This window comes from Anopheles gambiae, chromosome 3 (assembly GCF_943734735.2).
Source record: "Anopheles gambiae chromosome 3, idAnoGambNW_F1_1, whole genome shotgun sequence".
NCBI lineage: Eukaryota > Metazoa > Arthropoda > Insecta > Diptera > Culicidae > Anopheles > Anopheles gambiae.
The window spans coordinates 38,467,096-38,488,569 of record NC_064602.1 but is presented as its reverse complement, the minus strand read 5'-3'; the positions used below and the strand labels follow the sequence as shown (position 1 = coordinate 38,488,569).

General features: G+C 42.9%; 1 protein-coding gene across 1 annotated transcript in view; it reads right to left on the bottom strand.

The window, feature by feature from the left end:
* The window catches only part of LOC1279080 (pseudouridylate synthase RPUSD2), a 209,481-nt gene extending 190,680 nt beyond the window's left edge, over nucleotides 1-18,801 (bottom strand). Inside the window, exon 1 of the mRNA XM_061658833.1 lies at nucleotides 18,350-18,801. Coding sequence (XP_061514817.1) covers nucleotides 18,350-18,544 — 195 coding nt within the window. The 5' untranslated portion in view covers nucleotides 18,545-18,801. The remainder of the gene's footprint in view (nucleotides 1-18,349) is intronic.
* Nucleotides 18,802-21,474: the final 2,673 nt, after the last annotated feature.

Here is a 21,474-nt window from a genome sequence, read left to right as displayed (position 1 = left end):
CCAAGTTCTTTTTGGATAGAAAACTTACCCGCTAATAATGTACAAAACGATGAAATCTTTCTTTATAATCTGTTTCCAAAAACCATGTCTAAGAAAATAAATTTAAATAATCCATTTTGCACATTCCTACCATGTGCACCGCGCGCTGTACATTCATTATCGTCACTCGCCAGCATCATTCCTTCGTCTGCCGCAAGCCAAACAAACTCGATCTGCCGGAGACGTATTCCACGACCACGTCACGAGTTGTTGCCTGCCAGCGGTGCCGATTGACGCGAACAAATCTGCATCATTTACCGGCATCCAACGGCATCCTTCCATATACTATAAACCGTAATACGCCACCGGCTCGAGCATCTAGAAGAAGTAATGCGGCCTTCGCTCGGTGTTGATGTGAGCGCTACCACAACAATCGGGGGAAATTGATATCCAGTTTCATTTTCTCTCCAAAACCCCGCAGACGCGAAAACTAACGCAGCACAGAGCGAAATACCAAAGCGGAGAGCAACAATAAGAGAAACACGCCACAATTTCAGCTAAGCTGCTTTAAAACTACCACCACCAAAGCCAAGCGCCTAGGTTTGCCAAATAACACCATTTTAGTTGAGTGGACCGGTAGATCGGAGGTGCTCTGCCCACCCGCGAGAGCAGCCACGACGAAGGTTAACAGAAATAAAATAATGTTTTCAAAATGTTTTCGTTCCATTCCCGGGGCGCACTGAAACACATTACTCAAGCTGAAACCCGTTCCCCCGTTTTTTGTATCTACCGTGCCCTTGCTGCACCCCCTTTGGTTGGGTACTTTGCCTGTCCTGTCCCTTGTTCTAACAATCAAGTACCGTCTAATGCGCCTCCGCCGTGTGACCCTTGTTCCGTCCCGACGCCCGCCAAACCACAAAGCAGCCTCAATCATGCGAAACAAACCGGAGCCGGTGCCGCGAGTTGGACTTTCGAATAAAAACCGAAAAGAATTCAATTTCCCCAGAGTGTGCATGATGATCCTGGCATGGCAGGGACTCGAGGCTTCTCGGGTTCAGGTTCTAACGTATCCCGCCGCAGCTCGCGTTTGTCGGTAGCCTGCCCGTGATGGACGACAGACGTGCTGGTGCTGCCATCAACGGCTCCAGTGGACCGGTACCAACCAGCATATGACCCTCGTGTGGTTTGCACCGAAACTGCCATCGAACCATCGCCATAAACCCCGCAGCAGGCGAAGCGGCGGCGGCGACGGGTATGGCGTAAAAAGTGAAACACACGCGGGCGAAACGCGAATAAACTCGCTTCCCAACCCCACAGGACGGGGAAAGGGGCAGAACCATTTCCGATGGTTAGCAGGCTATGATTTTCCGACCGGATTTGCACAGTTTTAGCGGTGGCGTACGATTTCGTCGAAGGAAATAGAAAATTGGCTTACCATCTTGGCAGTGTTACCTACCGCCCGCCCGCCAGTGTACCTCAAATCTCGCCCAGTTCCCGGATTGCAGAAAGGACGACGATGTGCCGTTTTCTTTAGCTCAATCTCCCGGCCGTCCACCGCACTCCCCCTACCCCTCCCCCTTATATCCTGACAAACTGGTGGTCCCTAATCGGAGACACGAGAATCCGGCAAACAGACTTCACGGCGTAGTACATGTTCGAATCAGAACGAATCAAATCAGCACTGGTTTCAGCGTGATTCTATTCGCTTAGCATTCCTCTGTCTGTTTTTATTTCGTCCTAACCCCTCCCTCCTACCCCCTTGACTTTCCTTACGACCGCAGAAGATAACGGCGAAAAATTTGCTATTCATAGAAAACTTTTCAATTCTGATAGTGGAAATGAGATCCAGTAATGTGCCATCAAGCAATGTGAAAGACAGCCGAAGCGATGATAATATCAATGTCATGAGCTAAAAAGTTCTTCGAATCGACGTGCCGTGGTGCGCGCGATGGGGAATATAGCGAAGGAAGCAAAACAGGTTAAAGAACCATTTCATTCGAACCGGTCCACAAGTGCTGGTTTATCTAGCTTTGTTTCGCCTGTTGTTACAATGTATAGTCTTCCACCAGTTGATGCTATCTCGCATTTGAATTATTCTTCGAGGGACTAAGCAGTTTGGTTTATAGAAAAAGCAAATATCCTGGATAGTGAAGCTCCAATAAGCCGGCGTAGTATTGTTACAAAAATTCGCAATCATGCATCATAACAAACAATGTGGAAATTCATTTAAGATTGAGCTTAACGATCCTTGAAACAAGACAAACAATCATTTTACCCGATGTATAATCAACTTGTCAAATGATTTGATACCAATGATTTCGAAAATTTCCCAAAACAACTTTTTAGAGTTCATACCCAAATGCTGTAAACACATCGTTGCAATAGGACATCTAGTGGTGTTGTTTATTCGTGTGCAAATATAAATTAAATAAATTTAATTTAAATTTAATTTAAATAATTAGATAAATTCAATTTTAAATGGTGAATTCTCTGTACAACTCATTTTACTGTAGCACACCTTCTACATTGGCGAAAAAAAATAAAAGATTACCCTTATTTTTACTCGAACCATTGCAAAAAATATATAAAATTGCAACGATATTTTGACTCATATTCCGGACAGTTTCGAGCTCATGTTTCAAATTATGGACGTTATGGATGGTTGAAATTCCGGGCAGCCTCAAAATATCTATAATCTTCAAATTTACACTCACACTACATCTTTTTAGTATTTAACTTCTTTTATCATCTAGACACTTGATTCCGAATGTCGTTGTCATCCTAGACCGACAGAACGATGGTCTTAAAACAACAGGGTTTGAGTACTGTTTTTTCTCTTGTACTTGTAGATGAATAGAATCCAAGAAATGCTACGCAAATTGACGGTCTGTCCAATCCAATCCAATGACTATCATGTAAAATTGAAAAGCGGTATGACCAGGAACTCGATATGAAGAAATTCAATAAAAACAAATGAATCATTATTGCAATTAATAAAGCAGTTATCCTTAACCCATTAATTATATATACAATGAAATCACTCTTACACTGCTTCAAGACGACCCTAAAAGTCTTCCGCGACAATTTTTGACGACTCTTTCCATCTATCAAACCGTCTATGTTTTAGCACGAATCTATGCCTAGCTTCGATCATTCGAAAATAGCACCTGATTACCTGTAACAAACAAAAGTAAATATCTTTTAGCAACTCTGCAACAGTTCTTATTCTATATATCAGCAACAGCGTGAGAAGGCAAATCCTCAATTTAATATGTCTTATAATTAAAACACATGTTTAGGAACATTCCTATAGTAAACCTTCGTAAACATCAAACGATTAATTATCGCGCACAGCGCACAAGGCTTGTCGGAAAAAGTGTTACTGACATTTGCTGTTTGACGAGGCGGTAGCAACATAGCATACCTGTCTTGTTAAGAACATTTTGCAAATATCAGCATGATGCTAAAGTGCTGCTCCAGATGCTGCATCAACTAATGGCAGCTTGCGCGTAACCCGGGGAGAAAGCATCCACCGTATCGAGAATGCACAAATGATACGAATTAATTACACCAACATTATTTGCCAGTTTAGCAATCGCAGCGCAGAGTGCTCGCCCCCCGTTTGCCTGGCAAAAAGTGCAGAACGGGCGCGCCACGTTCAATTTCAATTTCTTCAATCTTGCTCCATCATCTCTGTGGCGTCTGCTGTGGCTTAAGAGCGCTTAAGACATAAAAAAATAAACCCCAAACACTGTAAAATTTATGATCCCCGACGGTGCGTTGAACTCGGCTTGGAAACGAGTTCTAGCACGCATAAAACGAGACACCTTTCAACTTGAAGACGAACCGGTCAGCCATATGTGATCGGAAAACGGTCATGAGAGCTGTACCTTCATTCGTTCGGAGCGTATGAAAATAAGCGCACACATTTCGGAGCTATTTATACGCAGCACGTGTTCATCACTCACGCGAGCAGCAATTTCAGGCCTAAAAGGCACGGACGGATCAGTGACATCGGTGACAACGTGAAATTAGATCTGTGTGCTGCACTTTTGTCGCATTCCGAAAGCAGTGCCCCGCTGCCGCCACCAACACCTTTAGCACCATCGTTTACAAACAGTCTCTCAAGGGCCGTTTCGTCGACGGGCCACTCGGCTAAAGGCCATAAAATAGCCTGCAGTTGAGCTATTAATCTATGGAGGTTTATAACACCCCGCTCGTTTCGATAACAGGGCGAAACAAACGATCTTTGTGCGTGTGTTTCACGCCACGATCGGCCAGAATGCAATGGATTACTCTTCTAAATGCGTCTCCCTGCTTTTTGTTAACCAATTCACATCGGTTGAGAAACCTACCGGACCAGGATAGTTAGTTAAAACAGGCGATGTCACAAATCGAACGAATCTAATGTTTACGATTGAAATCTATAAATAACAACAATCGTCAGCACAATTTACGTAAAACGACAAACTCAAAGAATAGCAAAAGTGTTATGGAATAAAAGATGCGCAGTATTGGCACATAATATTGTCATAAATATTTAGTTTGATATGTTACTTACTGATAAAATTCATATTTTTAGATCTGAATTTTGTAACACGCATCGAGAACAATGGTAAGTCTCACAGCTTAGATGAATGAAAAAGTTTAACAAAAGTCGGAATACAAATGAAATCAGCCAGTCAGACTAACGACATGACAGATATGTTATTGTTCGCTACCAAAGCTGAAACAACAAATGAAGAACAAGATTGTTTCAGCATAAATAAATATAATATAATAAATATAGGATAGGTGTCCTAAAAGCTTTTCAACATAATCTTACGCCATGGCATTTACAAATCCATTTAAATAAAAAAACGCACTTTTTCCTTCAGTTAAAATTTACTAGCATCACTTCGTAACACTAACATTGCTGACGTTTATACTGCAATACTTCAAAGGCCGCTGGTATTTTACACGCAGAACGTTCACATCAACACCCGCATATGAGATCTCACTCTCGCTCCGAAGTTGATTGAAACGCTGTACCTTTACCGAACCCACGCACACATACGTACACAAGCCCTTTTCTTCGGGATCCTTTCACTGCTTGATCTAATTGATACGCATCTCCATCCGATTTGTAAGGAAAATTCTGCCAACCCCTGAAACACAATCAGCTTAATGGATGAAAGATTATACGTTCTTCCCTGCGCACCGTGTACCTTTCCCGAGCATTGGGCATAATTATACACAACCGGCCCGACCTTTAACCCCTTTCCAAGAGCAACCTTGTGTTCGGCACGAGATCGCTTCCTTCACAGCCCAATGCTACAGGCGCAACAGCTACGACAAACAAAAAAAAACAGCAACCCTTTTTACAAAACTTCAGCAGCAAGCGAAGCCTTCAGCGACTTCTGAAGACGACCGCATTACCTTGCGAAGAGATGACAGTACAACATAGACCAAATACCCAGCGCCACTTTCTGCATCCGCATAGCAGTCCGTCGTACACAGTAAGAAACGATATCTTCTGGCAAAGATTACCCTTCCACTGTCCAGGAGAAGGGCTCATGTTACTTCATTATCACTACGTTCCTTCTTCGAAAGATTCTGCCCACCAAAAAGGATCAAAAAGAAGGTCCCCCGGAAGACCGATCGATTGGAGAACGGACGTTTTGCTATCGGGAGCGAGTTGTGGGAGCTTCTTTGACAACGATGGAGGTGCGATGGCCGGAGGGGAGGCGGGATATAAAACCAATTTCAATTAACCTTGCCTCATTATACACCAATCCGGGTAGATCCTTTGACCCGGTAATCCCGGCTTGCGTGCTTACCGAGTAGCTCGGAAGTTTAACAGCTCGCTCGTAGCATACCAATAGAGATCTCATATCATCGGCAGCCGCAATAAAACCTCCAATAAACACTCGCACACACCATCGATACTTTCCCACATGCGACATTGTTGCACTCGTCTCGTCATTTATGATTTTGGCACATAGCACTAGAGAATTAAATTGCCCACCGCACCATCACCCGTGGAAGAAGCAGCAAACTGCGCAGCACTAAAATTAGAATGACAATCAGACGGCTTCCCAAAACTCACACCACATCCATATCTCGGTTGTTCCTGAGCAGTTTATTTGCCACACTAAACTCACGGCGGCACTTGGCGTTGTATGTCGTATGTCGTGCACTTGCCCGGCCCGCGGGTCGTAATGCGGTCCTAGCGTTGTCTCGGCGGTGACCATAATCGTCACCAATCGGGCCGTCCGTAAACACAGCACTACAACATTGCGTTTAACGAGCGTTTGCAAGCGTCATTTATGCACTTTTTGTGATACTTAAGGGACGCTTGCATAGGTAATGCCAGCCGAAAATGGTGACGCCTCTCCCTTCCCGTGGGGCTGTAGTAGCATTCTACAAGTCCATCACAAATGCTACCGTGCTGTTTCCCCGCACATGAGTTTTTCAGACTCACACACATGCACTGCCATGGCATCAGCCATCCGCTTCAAGTACAGCTAAATTTAGATTGAACACTATTTCGCTTTCCATCGTTTGCACGCATTGATGTGCCAGCAGAGGGACTTTCGCGGGATAGTTTGGACGAGCGAACCCGCCAGCGATTAATATGATCCACCGGTTGCTAACCGAACAGCCACCAACTCCCGCCACTGCACTGCACAGTACAGTGCGATGTCTCCTCGTTCTTACTTCCTTATCGTTAGCAAACAGAAGAAACCATACCATCGATGCGGTAAGTGTCTGAGATAGACGGGACCTGCTGGTGCTGCTGCTGGTGCTGCTGCTGCTGCTGCTACTAGTCACGATGCCAGACAGACAGCATCACAACAGATGGAAGATGCATGGTTCGAAAGGGAAGATTTATTTACACTTCAAATTTGAGCTCACTCGCTGAACCTCGACGGGTTTCGCAACGGTTGATTATTATTGCATTATTTGTGGCGTTTGGAAGCATTCCCAAAATAATACAATTACTCGAGCAGCCGGCTTTTTACGCTGGTACCGATGTGCTGATGGCACCCGGGACCGGTGCGCAGTTGCACCAAGAGGCATTAAAACTACACTGTAACGGCATCGCTCGCGTCATGTCTCTGGTGCGTTTGTCATAAATAATTCGGACCGCGTTGAAATGATTCGACCGGGCACGGGTTGAATAAATAACGATCGACACCACGAGCAGGCTGGCTTGATGTTCTGGTTTATTTGGAGAGGGCGCTTTTAATAATACTGTTTAAAATGTTAGCGTAACGGGGCGTCTTGTAATCTCGTTCGCGTTCGCGAAATGGTAGCCATGGCGCGTCCCTACCGAAAGAGGTTAACCAAATCCTCCCATGAAAATAGTTTATTAAACTACCCCATACTGCTGCTAAAATAGACCGCACCGTGCACTGCAAATAATACCCGTCGCCGCAAACCCATTCTATAGCGAGCTTCAGAATGCTTCGCTTGTTTCACACGGTTTCATGTGATTTATGTCAGTCAAAAGGAAAAGCCCTCCACCCGAACCATGTGTTTTCCGCACGGAGATAATCAGTACGAAATCCTTTTTAGCTTGTCCGCGGCATTATGCACTTGTTTGCGGAGAGAGCATCGCACTCCACCTAACATCGCGGCGTATTATTAGGCCAAATTGTCATACTCGATGGAAAATGGCATTCAGGTGGCCGCATGATACGAGCGGGAAAATGTCTCGGCAGCAGCTGAGTTAACCGGCTCCCCGGCTCTCCGACACCATAGAACGCCAATAGAATGGGAGGAACCAGCCAAGAAAACATAACTTGGGACGGTACTTACAGTAAAGGGCGGCTTACTTAAGTCTAATGAGGCACCGGTGCCGTAGCTAAGGGCGTGTAGTTATACTAAGTACCGTACACCATGGTAGCCGCCGTCACCATGTAGAGCTGTGCTGCTAGCTGGTGCACCCGGTTACAATCACTGCCAGGATAAAAACTACTCACCTTTTCACTGGAAAACCGCGGCATTCAGCCGGGGAAACTAAGGCGCTGCTACCTTGACCACCTCTCACTTACGCTCTTTCGCGCGCTCTCTCTCACTCTGTGAGTAGTTTAGCATGAAAGAAAGGAGGAGGCTAAGCACCTTATGATTTCTTAAGAAAGTGTAACCTAATTAAAATTAATTGAAAAGTAATTTAAATTTGCGGTCGCGGTGAAGTAGTGTGCATACTGGATCCATATTCACACAACTACTATTTTACTTCTCTAATGCCACTGTATGTGTGTGTATGTATGTGTGAGACGATTCAAACAAGGAGTAGGGAACAAATATTGATTTTTTGGTTGAAGCTCACGTGTTTGTACAGCAGCATTATGTGAAAATTAAACAGATGCTTATAAAACTTGGAAGCTGTGGTGTGTTTTCGGGATTTGGGTAAGATTTTATATTTAAATTATCTTTGTAACAAGTTCATTCTAAAAAGGGGGTTCTCTTGATTTGTAATGTTTGAAGCACGTTTAGGTAAGCTTTCTGTGACATGATTTGCCATCTGATTGTTTTTCTTATTCAATCTGCTCAAATACTCCGTGAAGTAGATCTGACTAATAGTAATAATTGATGGATGGCGTTAGCGGAAATGTACTAGGTACGCCTTACGACTCCTCCTTCCTTTGTCTAACGGGATCTATCCTCCTTACTATATATTGCTTGATATTGGATTGATTTGGAGTCGCTGAATGTCAGGAACGATAGTTTTTAAGTTTAAGTTTAAGTGTGATTAGTTAAGCTAATTGTGTAGACCTACGAAGGTCCGACAATATATCCAAATAAATTAAATAAATTAAATCAAATCTTATTGGCATGTTCCTAGCTCTCATTATTGTATTCGTCATCACTGTAATGAAAAAGCACCTAAAACAAACCAAAACAAATCCAACCCGTTAATTTGAAAGAATTAAGTACCCCTAGAGAATATCCCATATGATCTCCGGTAAAGTGGAAGACCCTGGTGTTACGACACACTTTTGATTGACAAGTTTATTTTGAATCCAATATCTCTCAATTCCCAGTTTTTGAAACACAATATAAATAAACAATAAAAACAAAGCACTATTTAACATTAAAGCATCTGTAAAGCTCATTCACGTACAAAGAACAATGATTTTCAGAATGCAATAAATCACATTTTTGTGAAAGAAGTCCTACAAAACACCACAAAATGTTAACATCTCAACACTTTCGACCGACAGCTTCAAAAACACATCCATGATGGGTTTGGAGAGTGGCAAACAAAACATACCTTCGTTTCCGTTCATCAGCTACGACCGTTGCTTGTACGACCGTTGATTGTACGACCGTAGCCTATTCTCTGGATCAGCTATTTTTGCATTGGTTTCAGGACGTGCGTCCTTTGGGAGGACCGACATCATACTCCGTAGCCCGGTAACCATCCCGGGAACGGTAACCATTTATTTAAACACAACCGCTTGCATCACCAACCGACGAAAGGGACGTTCTCTATAAAGGCCTGACAGTTATGCTATGAGCCGAAGGTAAACTTGGCATGCGAGAACTAACTCCCTGCACCGGCTAGAGTTGTAATCCGCGGTTGAACGCTTGTTAGCCATTTTGCTAAAGGCGTACCCAAAGCCATATCCCAACCATTGTCGGTAACGACCATCGTCAGCATGTGATAATACTGCCGCCGAACCTCGTTGCGTTTCTCGTTGGCCCCGATGGCGAAATAGTACACGTCAGCGATTTAACTTTTGGGCAGCTAAAAAGTGACTTCCTTCGATGAGGGTAAAAAATGGAACTTACAACGCATACACACCCGACACTTACGAACAATATGCAGCATATAAAGACGCAAGAATGTACTGTAACAGGTTGACCATAACGCAGAAAATAACCACGCATAAGTGAGACACCATGTAAACTTGCGAGTAATTTTGTGTTCAAATAACACTTCAATTCAAACATAAATAACAAAGAAATGAAGTAGATAGGACGGGGTTTAATGTGGCTAGTTTTGCGTAACAAAACTGTAATTAAACAGTTTTGAAAGCGATCGTTGTATAGAATCTAACTTTTCCACTCATTTGCAGGCCAAGAATCATCAAAAAAAGCATTCCAAATGCCCTACCACCAACAAAAACCATTCAAAATGATTGCCCACCACCCCATTGGGTGGCTAGATAGAGGAGAGCCATTTTTATCACATTTCTACTGAATCCCTGAGAACCGCAACAGCAACATCCTATGTATAGAATCCAATCCACCGGCCAACTTCAACACAGCATCTCAAAAGTCAAGCTGTAGCGCTGTAAAGGGTTGGATGCAACCCCATTTACATAATTTCATTGCTACGGTCTGGCGAGTTGTTGGACCGATTGTCGGCCTGCCATGCGATCAGTTTGCATGGTTTGGCCGTGTGATACCGGGCCATCTAGAATACTAATCGAAAGCCGTTAGAAGCATTCCGTGACAAAAATGCTAACCGGCTTTCATACGCAACATAAAACATTAAATGATGTTTGATGGAGTAAGATTTCGTCCCTTCTTGCTCGATCGCACCGTTTGCCGGGCGGTGGTTGTGATTCTTGCCGTGGTGGCAAGCTAATTATTGCATCATGAACTACCGGTTTGCTTTGCAGTATTTTAAAGTATGATAACAAATAGCAAAATTTATGAAAATTACGTTGGAAAATGGCATTACGTGTAATAATTAATAGCAGAAACTACTCATTAAAGTTATCATATATTATCGTCATTCTAGTTTCTTGTTGCTATCACCACTACTCACCCAAGTAAATCCTTGCCGGAAAATTTAAATTAAAGTGAAACACATCTTCAGGGAGTACATATTGAAAGTGAGTTTCTACGGATCTCGTACGTACGGCTAACAGAGAGGGCGGAATTGGGATTGGTTTAGCATTGGAATTCGAACCGAAAGCTTATCCAAATTGCTTTCCACCCCTTGTTGCACGAGCCTCCTGCGCCACACAACGGAATGACTTTTTTCTTCTTCTTCCGGCCATATCCAAACGACAAAAGCACAGGAAAATACAAATACCCATACACACACAACGTATGGTTTCACAGCAAAGCGTCATCGGGGGCACTTGGTGCTAGCCTGCCGGTTTGCTATTGCTGCTGCTGCTGCTGCTGCTTTATTTATAGCCTTCTGGTGCACCGTCAACACTTTTAGCTACACCCGCACCCCGGGCATGCTGCTGCAGCTGGAAAAAGGCCCGTGATGCCTTGGAGTTTTCACCAAAACACAGGTGACGACGACGACGACGACGGTAGCACCGGGAGAGGTTGCAACTGAAAACAACAAAAAAAAAATCTATTTTCACCAAACGAATGCCAGCGCTCTCCAAGGACGACGGTTTTGACATTCAATACCAGGCACTACCATATCCAGTGGGGACATCCACGGTGCACGAGTTTCCCCAACCTATGTACCATTTGCAAATACCGTGCCAATCGACTAACCGACTCCGAGCGATACCGGGCCGAATCAAAACCGTCGGGAATGAATTCATGACCGGGGGACCAGTGTCATCTAAGTCTTTTGTATCTTTCTCTCGTACCCGTAGAACATCCTGCAAGGCAATGTACCACCACCGTTGCCCCGCTGGTAAGGGCGCTAGAGGGTTATTCAACCGAACAGGATTGCTTGAAAGAAGCGGATCTTTTGGCAGGCAAAGAGGGTGGTTGAGGGACACGCGAAGTACAACAAGGTACACAAAGGGATGATCTTTGCCCCGACAGTCAAGACGTTATTTTTGTGCAAACCAATTGTAGCACGCATGTAGAATGTTATAGAAAAATACAAATAGGTAATAAAATAATTAGCTTGGTGTGTTCAATTGCATCCCGAATAAAAATAAAATGTATGCAAAATTACCAAATTTGACACATTTTTTAAACCAACATGTATAGTGTAATATCATCCAAAAGCATATTGAAATCTAAAAATTTTATAATTGAAAACACTTTAAAAAATATTATACCATTAAAACATGACAACATTCAACACTGTATAGCAGTACCAGCGCACCCCTGAACAAGAATGATATGAGGGAACCAGCGAAATAAAAAAAAACATCACGCTAAAACTTCCGGTTTCACCTAGAAGCAAATTTACCGCTTCCATCGATCACACTTCGAATGAATAGCGCAATACGATGCGACAGGGTTTCCAATGGCCGAACCGTACAGACCAACCGCCATCGTATCGTACCCGCTCCCGCAAAAACCGTTTTCCCTGACACCTAGCCCTGGTGGCGTGTCGGATGTCCGTCGATTTTATGACTCCGACACAATCACACTCCAATGCATGGCGGTGGCCAAGAACGGTTGTCTGTACAGTTGGTGCTAGCGCTGGTTGCCTAAATTTACCAACGCAAACCCAAACCAACTCTACAGCGCTAAATCTTTTTACTTGAAATAAGCGTCCCAGTACCGGGGTGCACTTTGTACTCTGCGCGCGCGTGTGTGTGTACTTGTCTCTGGTTTACGATTGAACCTTAGCCGATCGATCTTTAGAGACTGCATTCCACCGATACGGGCCGTGCATGGCGGTCTATTCAAACCCGAAACGGTGATTGGAGAATTATTGCCGAAGAACTACGGCGTTCCCGTTGGACTTCCCCGGGCCGGCCGGACCGGCGGACCGGGATATTCGAGAGCTTCTATTTCGGAAGCAATCATCTCACAGTTGTTTGGTTCGCCGTGCCATGCGTATACCACCACCAAGAGCTGCTTGTCCGCTCAAGCGTTCTTGAACCCGTTCCATCGGGCACCCCGAGGGGATGGGGGAAAGGAAGCGGTTCATTTTTCAAGGTCCATTGGGGTTAGTTTGATTGCTTTTTCTGTCTTCGGTTACATTGGGGTTGAGTGTGTGTTTTGCTGCGACTCCCGATAGCCGATAGGTAAAGATTGGATTTTTTAATGCACCGCCGTTGCCGAGCCGGCGCCGTACGCTGGCTGACGGCATGCCAGCAGCCCATCAAATTGATCCAGATCAGGGTTTTGATGTAATAAAATGTTTAAGATATCATCAAACGTGTCTTAACATAGCATCAATAATGTTTTACAGTCTCGAGTTTCCAGCATGCATTAGTAAATGAAGATGTCCATGCTTTTGCCTCTTAAATTCTCTCAATTGGTTGCGCTAAGTCTTTGTCTTAAAAATAACATAGTTTAGCTTCCATCAATGGCTATACATTGATGAAACTCGTCGCTGGAGTAAACATGTTTACTAGTGATGGGCAAACATGATGTTACGGTCGAAATACACTCCGGCTAGTTTTGAATTTACCTGAAATCGATTCGGGGATCTATTCTGAATTGGTTCCGGAGCCCGAATTACATAATATTTCCGAATTAGAAAAATTTTTGGAGCGTGAATCAAGTTGAATTTAAACATTGATGTAAACCATTTAATGCAAAGAGATGTCTTTTTTCTTTTTTTTCAAGAATCAGTTCGAATGAGCCCAGATCAGTCCGAATGAGTCCGGATGAGTCCGGATCGGTCCAGATGAGTCCGGATGAGTCCGGATGGGTTTGGGTCAGTCTGAACGTATCCGGTAACGTCCGAGCAAGTAGTTTAGGTTGACAATACAATTGCTTATTCGCAAAATGACTGTCTATCATCGTTCAGACTAGTGATGTACTGTATGGAGCGCACCCACGACTCCGATCCGACTCCGACTATTATTAGTTCGATTTCGACTCCGAACGACTCCGAACGACTCCGAACGACTCCGAACGACTCCGGATGACTCCGGATGACTCCGACTCCGGGCGACTCCGGGCGACTCCGGGCGACTCCGGGCGACTCCGTACGGCTCCGGACGATTCCGAACGACTCCGGATATTGAAGCGCGGACCTACCTTCCGGAGTCGATTCCGAATTTATCGGAGTCGGATCGGAGTAGACTCCGGATTTTTGCCAACTTTACCCATCACTAGTTCAGACAAGTATTGATGAGTTCATTCACCTGCATGTAAGTAATCGAATATATACAATACAGTCTAACAATTTTCTTTGTTATATGACATTCAAATAGCCTGACTGTTTTTGCACCGCCAACCTAAATTACTAACCCGGATTCGACCAGACTCGTTCGGACGCTTCCATACCCATTTGGACTGATCTGGACTGATCCGAACTTATCCAAAGTGATCCGGTCTGATCCGGATTGATTCGTCTTTCCTCCCCTTCGCTAAAACAGTCCGGAGTAACTCCAAGTCCGATTCTGATGGGTACCGGATCCGAAGGGTATCAATCCGATTCCAGAAAATAATGATATTTACCCATCACTGCTTTGAAATTATTTTCAACATTAATCATTCCGAAAGTAGAATATATTCCGGAATCACTATAATATTTGGGCATACATTACTACGCTAAATTTCTCCGCAAATTCCTAGGCTACACGCATACTGGCGCATGGCGCATGGACCTGCGAAATCAATTAATTGATCGAAACAGGAACTGTGTCGGTTCCAGGACAGGAACAGGATCACATTTCGTTCCGCATTCTTAACAGGTCCGATTTCATGAAAGAATAAATATGGAAACTGTTTCAGGACCAGAATGGGTTAATTATCAGTTTAAGGTCCGGTATCGATTCAGTATCAGTTCCAGGACCAGTTTGTTTACAATATCAGTTCCAAGACCACTATGAATTCTGCATCAGTTTCTACCGGGTATGAGTTCCTGATCCGTTCGTGGACTGGTATGAATTCAGTATCACTGCCAGAACCGGTTTGGGTTCAGTATCAATTCCAGAACGAGTATGGGTTTGTGATTCTTTATAGTTTGACTTCAGTTATAGGTCTAATTATGGGTCGTCATAAGATTCTAATATGGCGCATTAATCGGACCAAATTAACTGGTTTGAATCCAATCCTATACAAAATTCGAAACCGATTCCAGAATCTGCTCGAGAATTGAATCCGGATTAAATTACATAATCGATTCCAAAATCGGTACAATATTTTCAAATGAATTCTATTCCAGAAGCATAGTTAGAATTGGAATCAAATCCGAAAACGGAATCAGAACCAGGTAGTTCCGAATCTGAGGGTTTACCAGTACTGCCCATCCACTTCTATTCTAGCATTGCAACACTTGACATTGAAGTTAAACGTAACGATATACCCATACAGCTATAAATCATTTCAATGAAAGCAACATAAACCGCTTCCCACTTTCAACACCTCCGCAGTAGTTTAGCATATCACAATAAAAGCTTCCTGCTCTTCGCAATAGCGACCCGCACTAAACCAGTCTAATTTTCCTGTAAAAGTCCATTAACCATCCTTAATGTTTTAGCTGCTGGACACCTCCTGGCGTCCCCATTATGTTCCCCACCCAGCAGAAACAATATGCATTATGCGCTTAGACACCCCATGGCCGCCCATTCGTAACGCGCGGCTAAAGGGCCGGTCGGCTAAACTGACGAAATGCCTATTTAAACATTACGGCACCGAGACGCATTCAGCACGAAATGGATTCCGTTTAATTAGTCTCCATTTCTTAATTACACGTGCGGTTGACCCTTGCCACCCTGCGCTAATCTCTACCCTCCATCGCGCTGTAAATGTATGCGTAACACGGTCTCTTTAATTCTTCCCTGTTCTGTGCTCTCTTTCTTTCACTCGCCCTTGCTAGAAGTTTATTAAAAGTTACACGGACCAGGACGGAGCTCCCAAATTACGCTCCAAACCGTCTGCATCTTGCCCCACTTTGCGAGCTACCTTTGCACCGGCGGCAAATAACGTTGCGCAGTCCTAAGCAACCAAACGTCACGCAAACAAGCAGCAACCTCACCCCGCACTTGTCTATTGGGATCGGATTTAAACGATCAATTAAATAAATTTTCCACTCGTGCGAAACGGACCGAATGAAGAAGGAATGAGTGTGTGTGCGTGTGTCTGAGCAACCGGCGCTCCCAAATACGGGACCGAATTCATCTCAAGGAATCGTACAGAGCAAACTCCAACCGACCGACCAGGACCCGCCGGTTTACCGCCGGTCCCATCGGTCACAGCCGATGCGAAATGCTTTCACTGAACCGTTCCTAATCAAATGCGGTTACCCGGGATTTGCCTCACGTATCGTACCGGACGGACCTTCCTGGTAAAGAAAATGAAACTTTCTTATTAAAACAATCTCAACAGCTTCCTCCTCCCGCCACGCTCTTGTTCCCCCGACCCGAACCCCTCTGCAAGGTAGCAACGCTCCACACCCGTCGTTTACCGCCGAACGCGCACACAAGCACTTACATACTCGATCTGTGCGATTGTCTGAAAAGCATTAATCCACTTGAGAAACCATTTCCACCAGCCCTTATTTCCTGCCCAACGTCGAACCACACTTGTCTAGGCTGGCCTATTGTGCATGCTCTGCGTATGAAAGGAGGTACTGACTGCTTTTACAATTTAATGATCGGTACCAGGTACAGAAGTGGTCCTAGGAGTATTTTAATTAAATGCAACAATGTATATAACCTTTGGTAGCCCTCATCACGTATTGTATTTAAAAAAAGGTTAAAAATAACGTGTCAGGTTGTATTCAAACATCTTCCAGAAAAAGGACAACATCAAATAGAGCTAAATTTCCAATAGGTTATATAGAAAAATACTATTCCAAAGAAAATTGATCAAGACTAATTAACTGTTTTTTTTTTATTTAAATTGTATAAAAACTAGCAGTATTTCTGTAACATAAACTAAAAAGCATTTGTTTTAAAAAAAATTGCCATTGTGTAGCCCATACTTATTTTATTTCAATATATCCCCAATACGACCATAGTCATTAGCCCATCGTGCAAATCTGCTTACGTGTACGGTTTCAATTTGAAATTAAAATGCTAATTATACGACTCCCACAATGTTCGTACGTTCAAGTGCGGGTTCAACATGAAACAAACACCATTAGCGACAAGACATCTAATCTAGGGCATTGCTGACGGCAGTCCAGTCATCTTCAAGAGAAAATGTACTTAAAGCGCTGTTTAAGATGCAATTCTAGGAAAAGTTAGTCATGCTTAGTAATCATATAACTAAAATTCATTGTAAATCAAGGCTGTGTGTCATGTGTTGCTAACAGAATAATGGTCGAAATTAAACGTATAATTCTATATTTCTAAAAACAAAAGTCTACAGTTCTATTACACAAATAAAATATGCCACGGTGTAAGCATAACAGGCTGGTGTTGGATAATTCTGTTATTTTTAGTACCATTAATCATCCTATCGAGCCTACCCTTTCTAGTCTGCTGCCAGCGAGGATCATGGCACATCTAGGTTTGCAAATCCTTTTCTTGGAACGATAAAAGCTAAATGGGCCCTTTTTCAGCCTCGCAGTACGGTGGCCGCTGTCAACCCGCTGGTACGAAACGAGCAGTAAGCCAACATATGCCTTGCACATACGCGCCGACCTCCACTGGCGGGCCGGGCGGGGTACGACGTTATCTGATGAAATATGGGATCAAGGCTGTAAATTAATTGTAAACAATCTCGTCAGCAGATGTTGCTACCAGTCGGACCTCTAAACCGGAGCCAGCCCAGGGACCGATCCGAGTACCGAGTCCAGGGAAACAATGGTGCCTGCTCAGCACTGACAACAGACAACAGACACTTGCTGAAAGACGGAACACACGACAGCTTGCGTCAACACGATAGAACTTTGTCACGCCTCGTTGAGTGGCGAAAAGGATAATTGCATCGTCTGGTGCTGTGCAGGCAGACATCAGCCCTCATCAGCAGGGGCCGAGACTGCTCGAGGAGATACAAACCCACAAAAAAACAACTGTGTACATATCGGCTACAGTTGAATGATGTTAATTTCCGACCTATTATGTCCGGTATGTGTTATCACAGGTCCTGTAACTGGTGTGGCAATGGTGTGGGAAAACATTCACTGTTTAGAGTGTGGCACATGTTCTGAGCTTTCAAGCAATGGAAAAAGCACAATATTCGCCGGCACGGATCAACAAACTTTTTTATTATTTTTTATATTATTATTATTTGACACTACAACCGTAATCGGTCTTGGCGGCCTACCTAAAGTCACCAAAAGTGTATGCTGGGCTATCTGTCGAGGACAGAAATAGGGCTTGAAAAATTGACGGCTGTACGACTTAGCAGGGGGTACAGAGAGAATTTTTAACTCCATATGTATGAAACCTTTGTTCGTGATACTAAGCCAAGGGGATTGTGTTACGAGCAGACATTATTTAAAACATTTTATAAATATTTAACCTTTAATCCGTTAACGTGTAGTGGAAGAAAGCACATACGAAAATAATTTCAACTTTGGTTTGTATAACCGAACAATGAAGACCTTATCACAGAAGGTAAACTGAAACGTGGCACCACTTACCTCGGATATCATGACCTCCTCGAACCACACCACTTCCTTGGCTGCCTCCTCTTCCAGCGGCGGTGGCGTAAAGCATCGCTGCAAAACGACAATGTTCTCTTCGTCCACCGTGCTGTAATGGCCATGCTGCGTTTGTGCATGCCTGAAACGAGCGTCGACACCAGCCGGCTGCTTAACCACACCACCACCTTCCATTCTGGCTTGAGCTTGAAACACCGGTACACACAATGCCACACAGTTTATATGTTTTCACAGTTGATTTTCACTTTTACTCTCACTTTTCGTATTGAACTACACTTGTATTCGCTGCAAAACTGTAGAATGTACTCGATACGAGTGAAAAATCACTACAATTTTGATAATAAACTTGGTAAAATCGCAATTGAACACGCCGCTTGCAAAACCGCACCGCAATGTTTGTAAACAAAACGCCATTGAAGAACCGCGTGAGTTTGACAGCTCGCTCTCGCTCTCCGCATGTTGCTTTGAGCGAGAGAAGTCGACTGCGTTTGACATTAGCGTTGGCATATTGCAGCATTATGTCGAAAACATTTCGATCGATACTTAACGTAGCGTATAATTTCTCTCAGGCGTCCGTGTTTTCGACAGAAAATCTTAATGCAAACAGTTGTCTGGTACTTTTGATTTCTATAAATGCTCTATTTTCTTATTTGGAGAATATGATTGTGGTATAATAGTAAGATAAGAAGATAATTGTTTAAATGTTATGCTTAAATAACATTTCTACATACATTAACCCAAGTGCCACAAATCCACTAAACGACCACTAAACGGCTTCTGAACGACTCAAGTTCTCTACCTAAACGGAATATAGAAAGACTTCGTTTAGCAGACGGCAAACGACTCATGCATTCTAAAAATAGCAAAAAAGCTGGTGGCGCTCTCTGTTGGTGGTATACCCCAACCAGTTGAGCTTCATCGCTTGGAGGAGAGCTTTCTCATTTCCTCTGTACTGTTGTATGGTTTCGTATTGAAGTTATGCATCGCTAGAACTAGAACGGCGATACGATTGTTTAAATACTAAACTCCAATGGAAACCATCAGCACTGAAGCAAGTGAGATTTGAGCCCACGTATCTGACCACACGACCATTCATATAGATTTTGCTCAGAAAGTTAGAAGGCTATATAGGTCATGAAAAGATGAAACTTGTCGAAACACATTGCAAGAAAAGGATAGCAATATAATCATGAGTTGTAATACGCCATCTATTGATCAAACCAATGAAGCTGTGGAGCTTTCATTTTTTTTGTATGGATATTCAATTTTCCAGTCGTTTAAGCTTAATCTGTGGAGCTTGGGAACGATCAGACAAACACCTGGAGGTAGGCAATACGATGTTAAATTGTTAAAATGTTCACGCTCGGATGTGTTTTTTAAAATTTCTTATTTTAGTCTCGTTTCATGAGTTGATTATAATTTATCATACATGATCGTGTTTTACAAAGAAAACTTATACTTAAAAAATAGTAAAGAATTTATGTTTTTATTCAAATATAACTACGATTGATCGAACACTGTTTCTTTGTATGAATTTGGTTGTCAAAAGTGCAGATTATCGAGCGTACGGATTGCCGATCGTATACTGTAATACATTAAGAGCACAATAGAAAAACGATGTGTACTTTGCGTTCTTGTGTTAGTTGCACAATCATTCGTGCTTAGAAGCTAGCGTTTTGCTAGTAGACCCAGTTTTTTACTATTACTCATACTGGAGACCTTTAAGAAACGACCACCTTGAGTTATCGCAGATATGACGATTAGTTCGATAGTTGGCTGACAGTTCAATTAAAAAGCATGCGTTTGTATGGTACAACCGGTTTTGAAAATTTCACAAAAATCTCATGACCTACCAAGAAAAACTTCATATTTTTTTTGTATGGAAAAACGTGCCCACTAAAAATCGCATATTCAATAATTGGCAGGAAATCGTAGATCAACCAGTGAGTTTAGACTATTGAGCGTATTGAGCGAGCGCAGTGAAACACAACCGTTGCTGTCGATTGCCAATGCTCAACTGAGGTTTTTATTCTAGATTCTAGTTCAAGGTATTTACAAGTGTACAGTTGTATATGTGAATATATTAGGCACGGTTTCTACGTATTGAATTGATATGTCAACATAGACTGTACTACAATAAGTGTTCGCTAACTGGATGGTTTTTAACTGAATTGTTTTTTAACTGGATGTTCGCTAACTGGGATGCGTAGTGTATGCGTGAGGTTTTAGTTTAAGAGTAATATGTATTAGTATATGTGAGTTTAAAGTGTAACCTGTATTTGTAATAAAGTGGGTCAGTCTAGTCCAGTCCGTCGATACGTATAGATGTCACAGGATGGATCGCAGTTAAAATTCACTTATACGTCAAACGTACAACATCCAGCATGCTACGCATGTGGATGGAAAAAGATAAACCATGAGATTGGTTTTTATTTGGTTGTTTTGATGGTTATGATTTTCATTTCAGTTAACGAACATCGTCCCCTAAGGCCTGAGTCTATGAAAATGTTGCGGGAACATTTGTTGCCATATCGTATGGACGCACTGTCAAACTCATGTTGCGGGAACATTTGTGTTGCAAGAGAAACAAATCAGTTTGTTTCATGTTTATTTGTTGTAGAAATATTTTCGGAGTTGTTTGCAAACAAAAACGGTTGGATAATAATTTCAACTTCCATGTTTTTGTGAGCAAATACGTGTACAATTATTGAAATAAACAGAAAAATCTAGAAATGTTGCCATTGATCACATGTTGCCGCAACATGTTCATAGACCCGGGCCTAGCTAGAAAGTAAAAATATCCCAGTAAGCGAACACTTGTCGTTTATCAACTTTCGACTCTTCAACGTAGGTTGTAAATTATGTATGGCCAGATAATCAACATACTTGATTATGTATGGCCAGATAATTTCGCCTTACACTTTGCTGTGGAATATTTTTTCGGTCCCAAATACAGTTGTATCTCGGGTGTCACCTGTATCCATTGTCTTTAAAGAAAAATTCAGGATTTTTATGCGTTGTTGGCAGTCAATCGTGGTTCAACTAGTGAGCTTAGACTACAAATAAGTTTATGTTTAAATACTACAACATTTTTTTTCTACTTC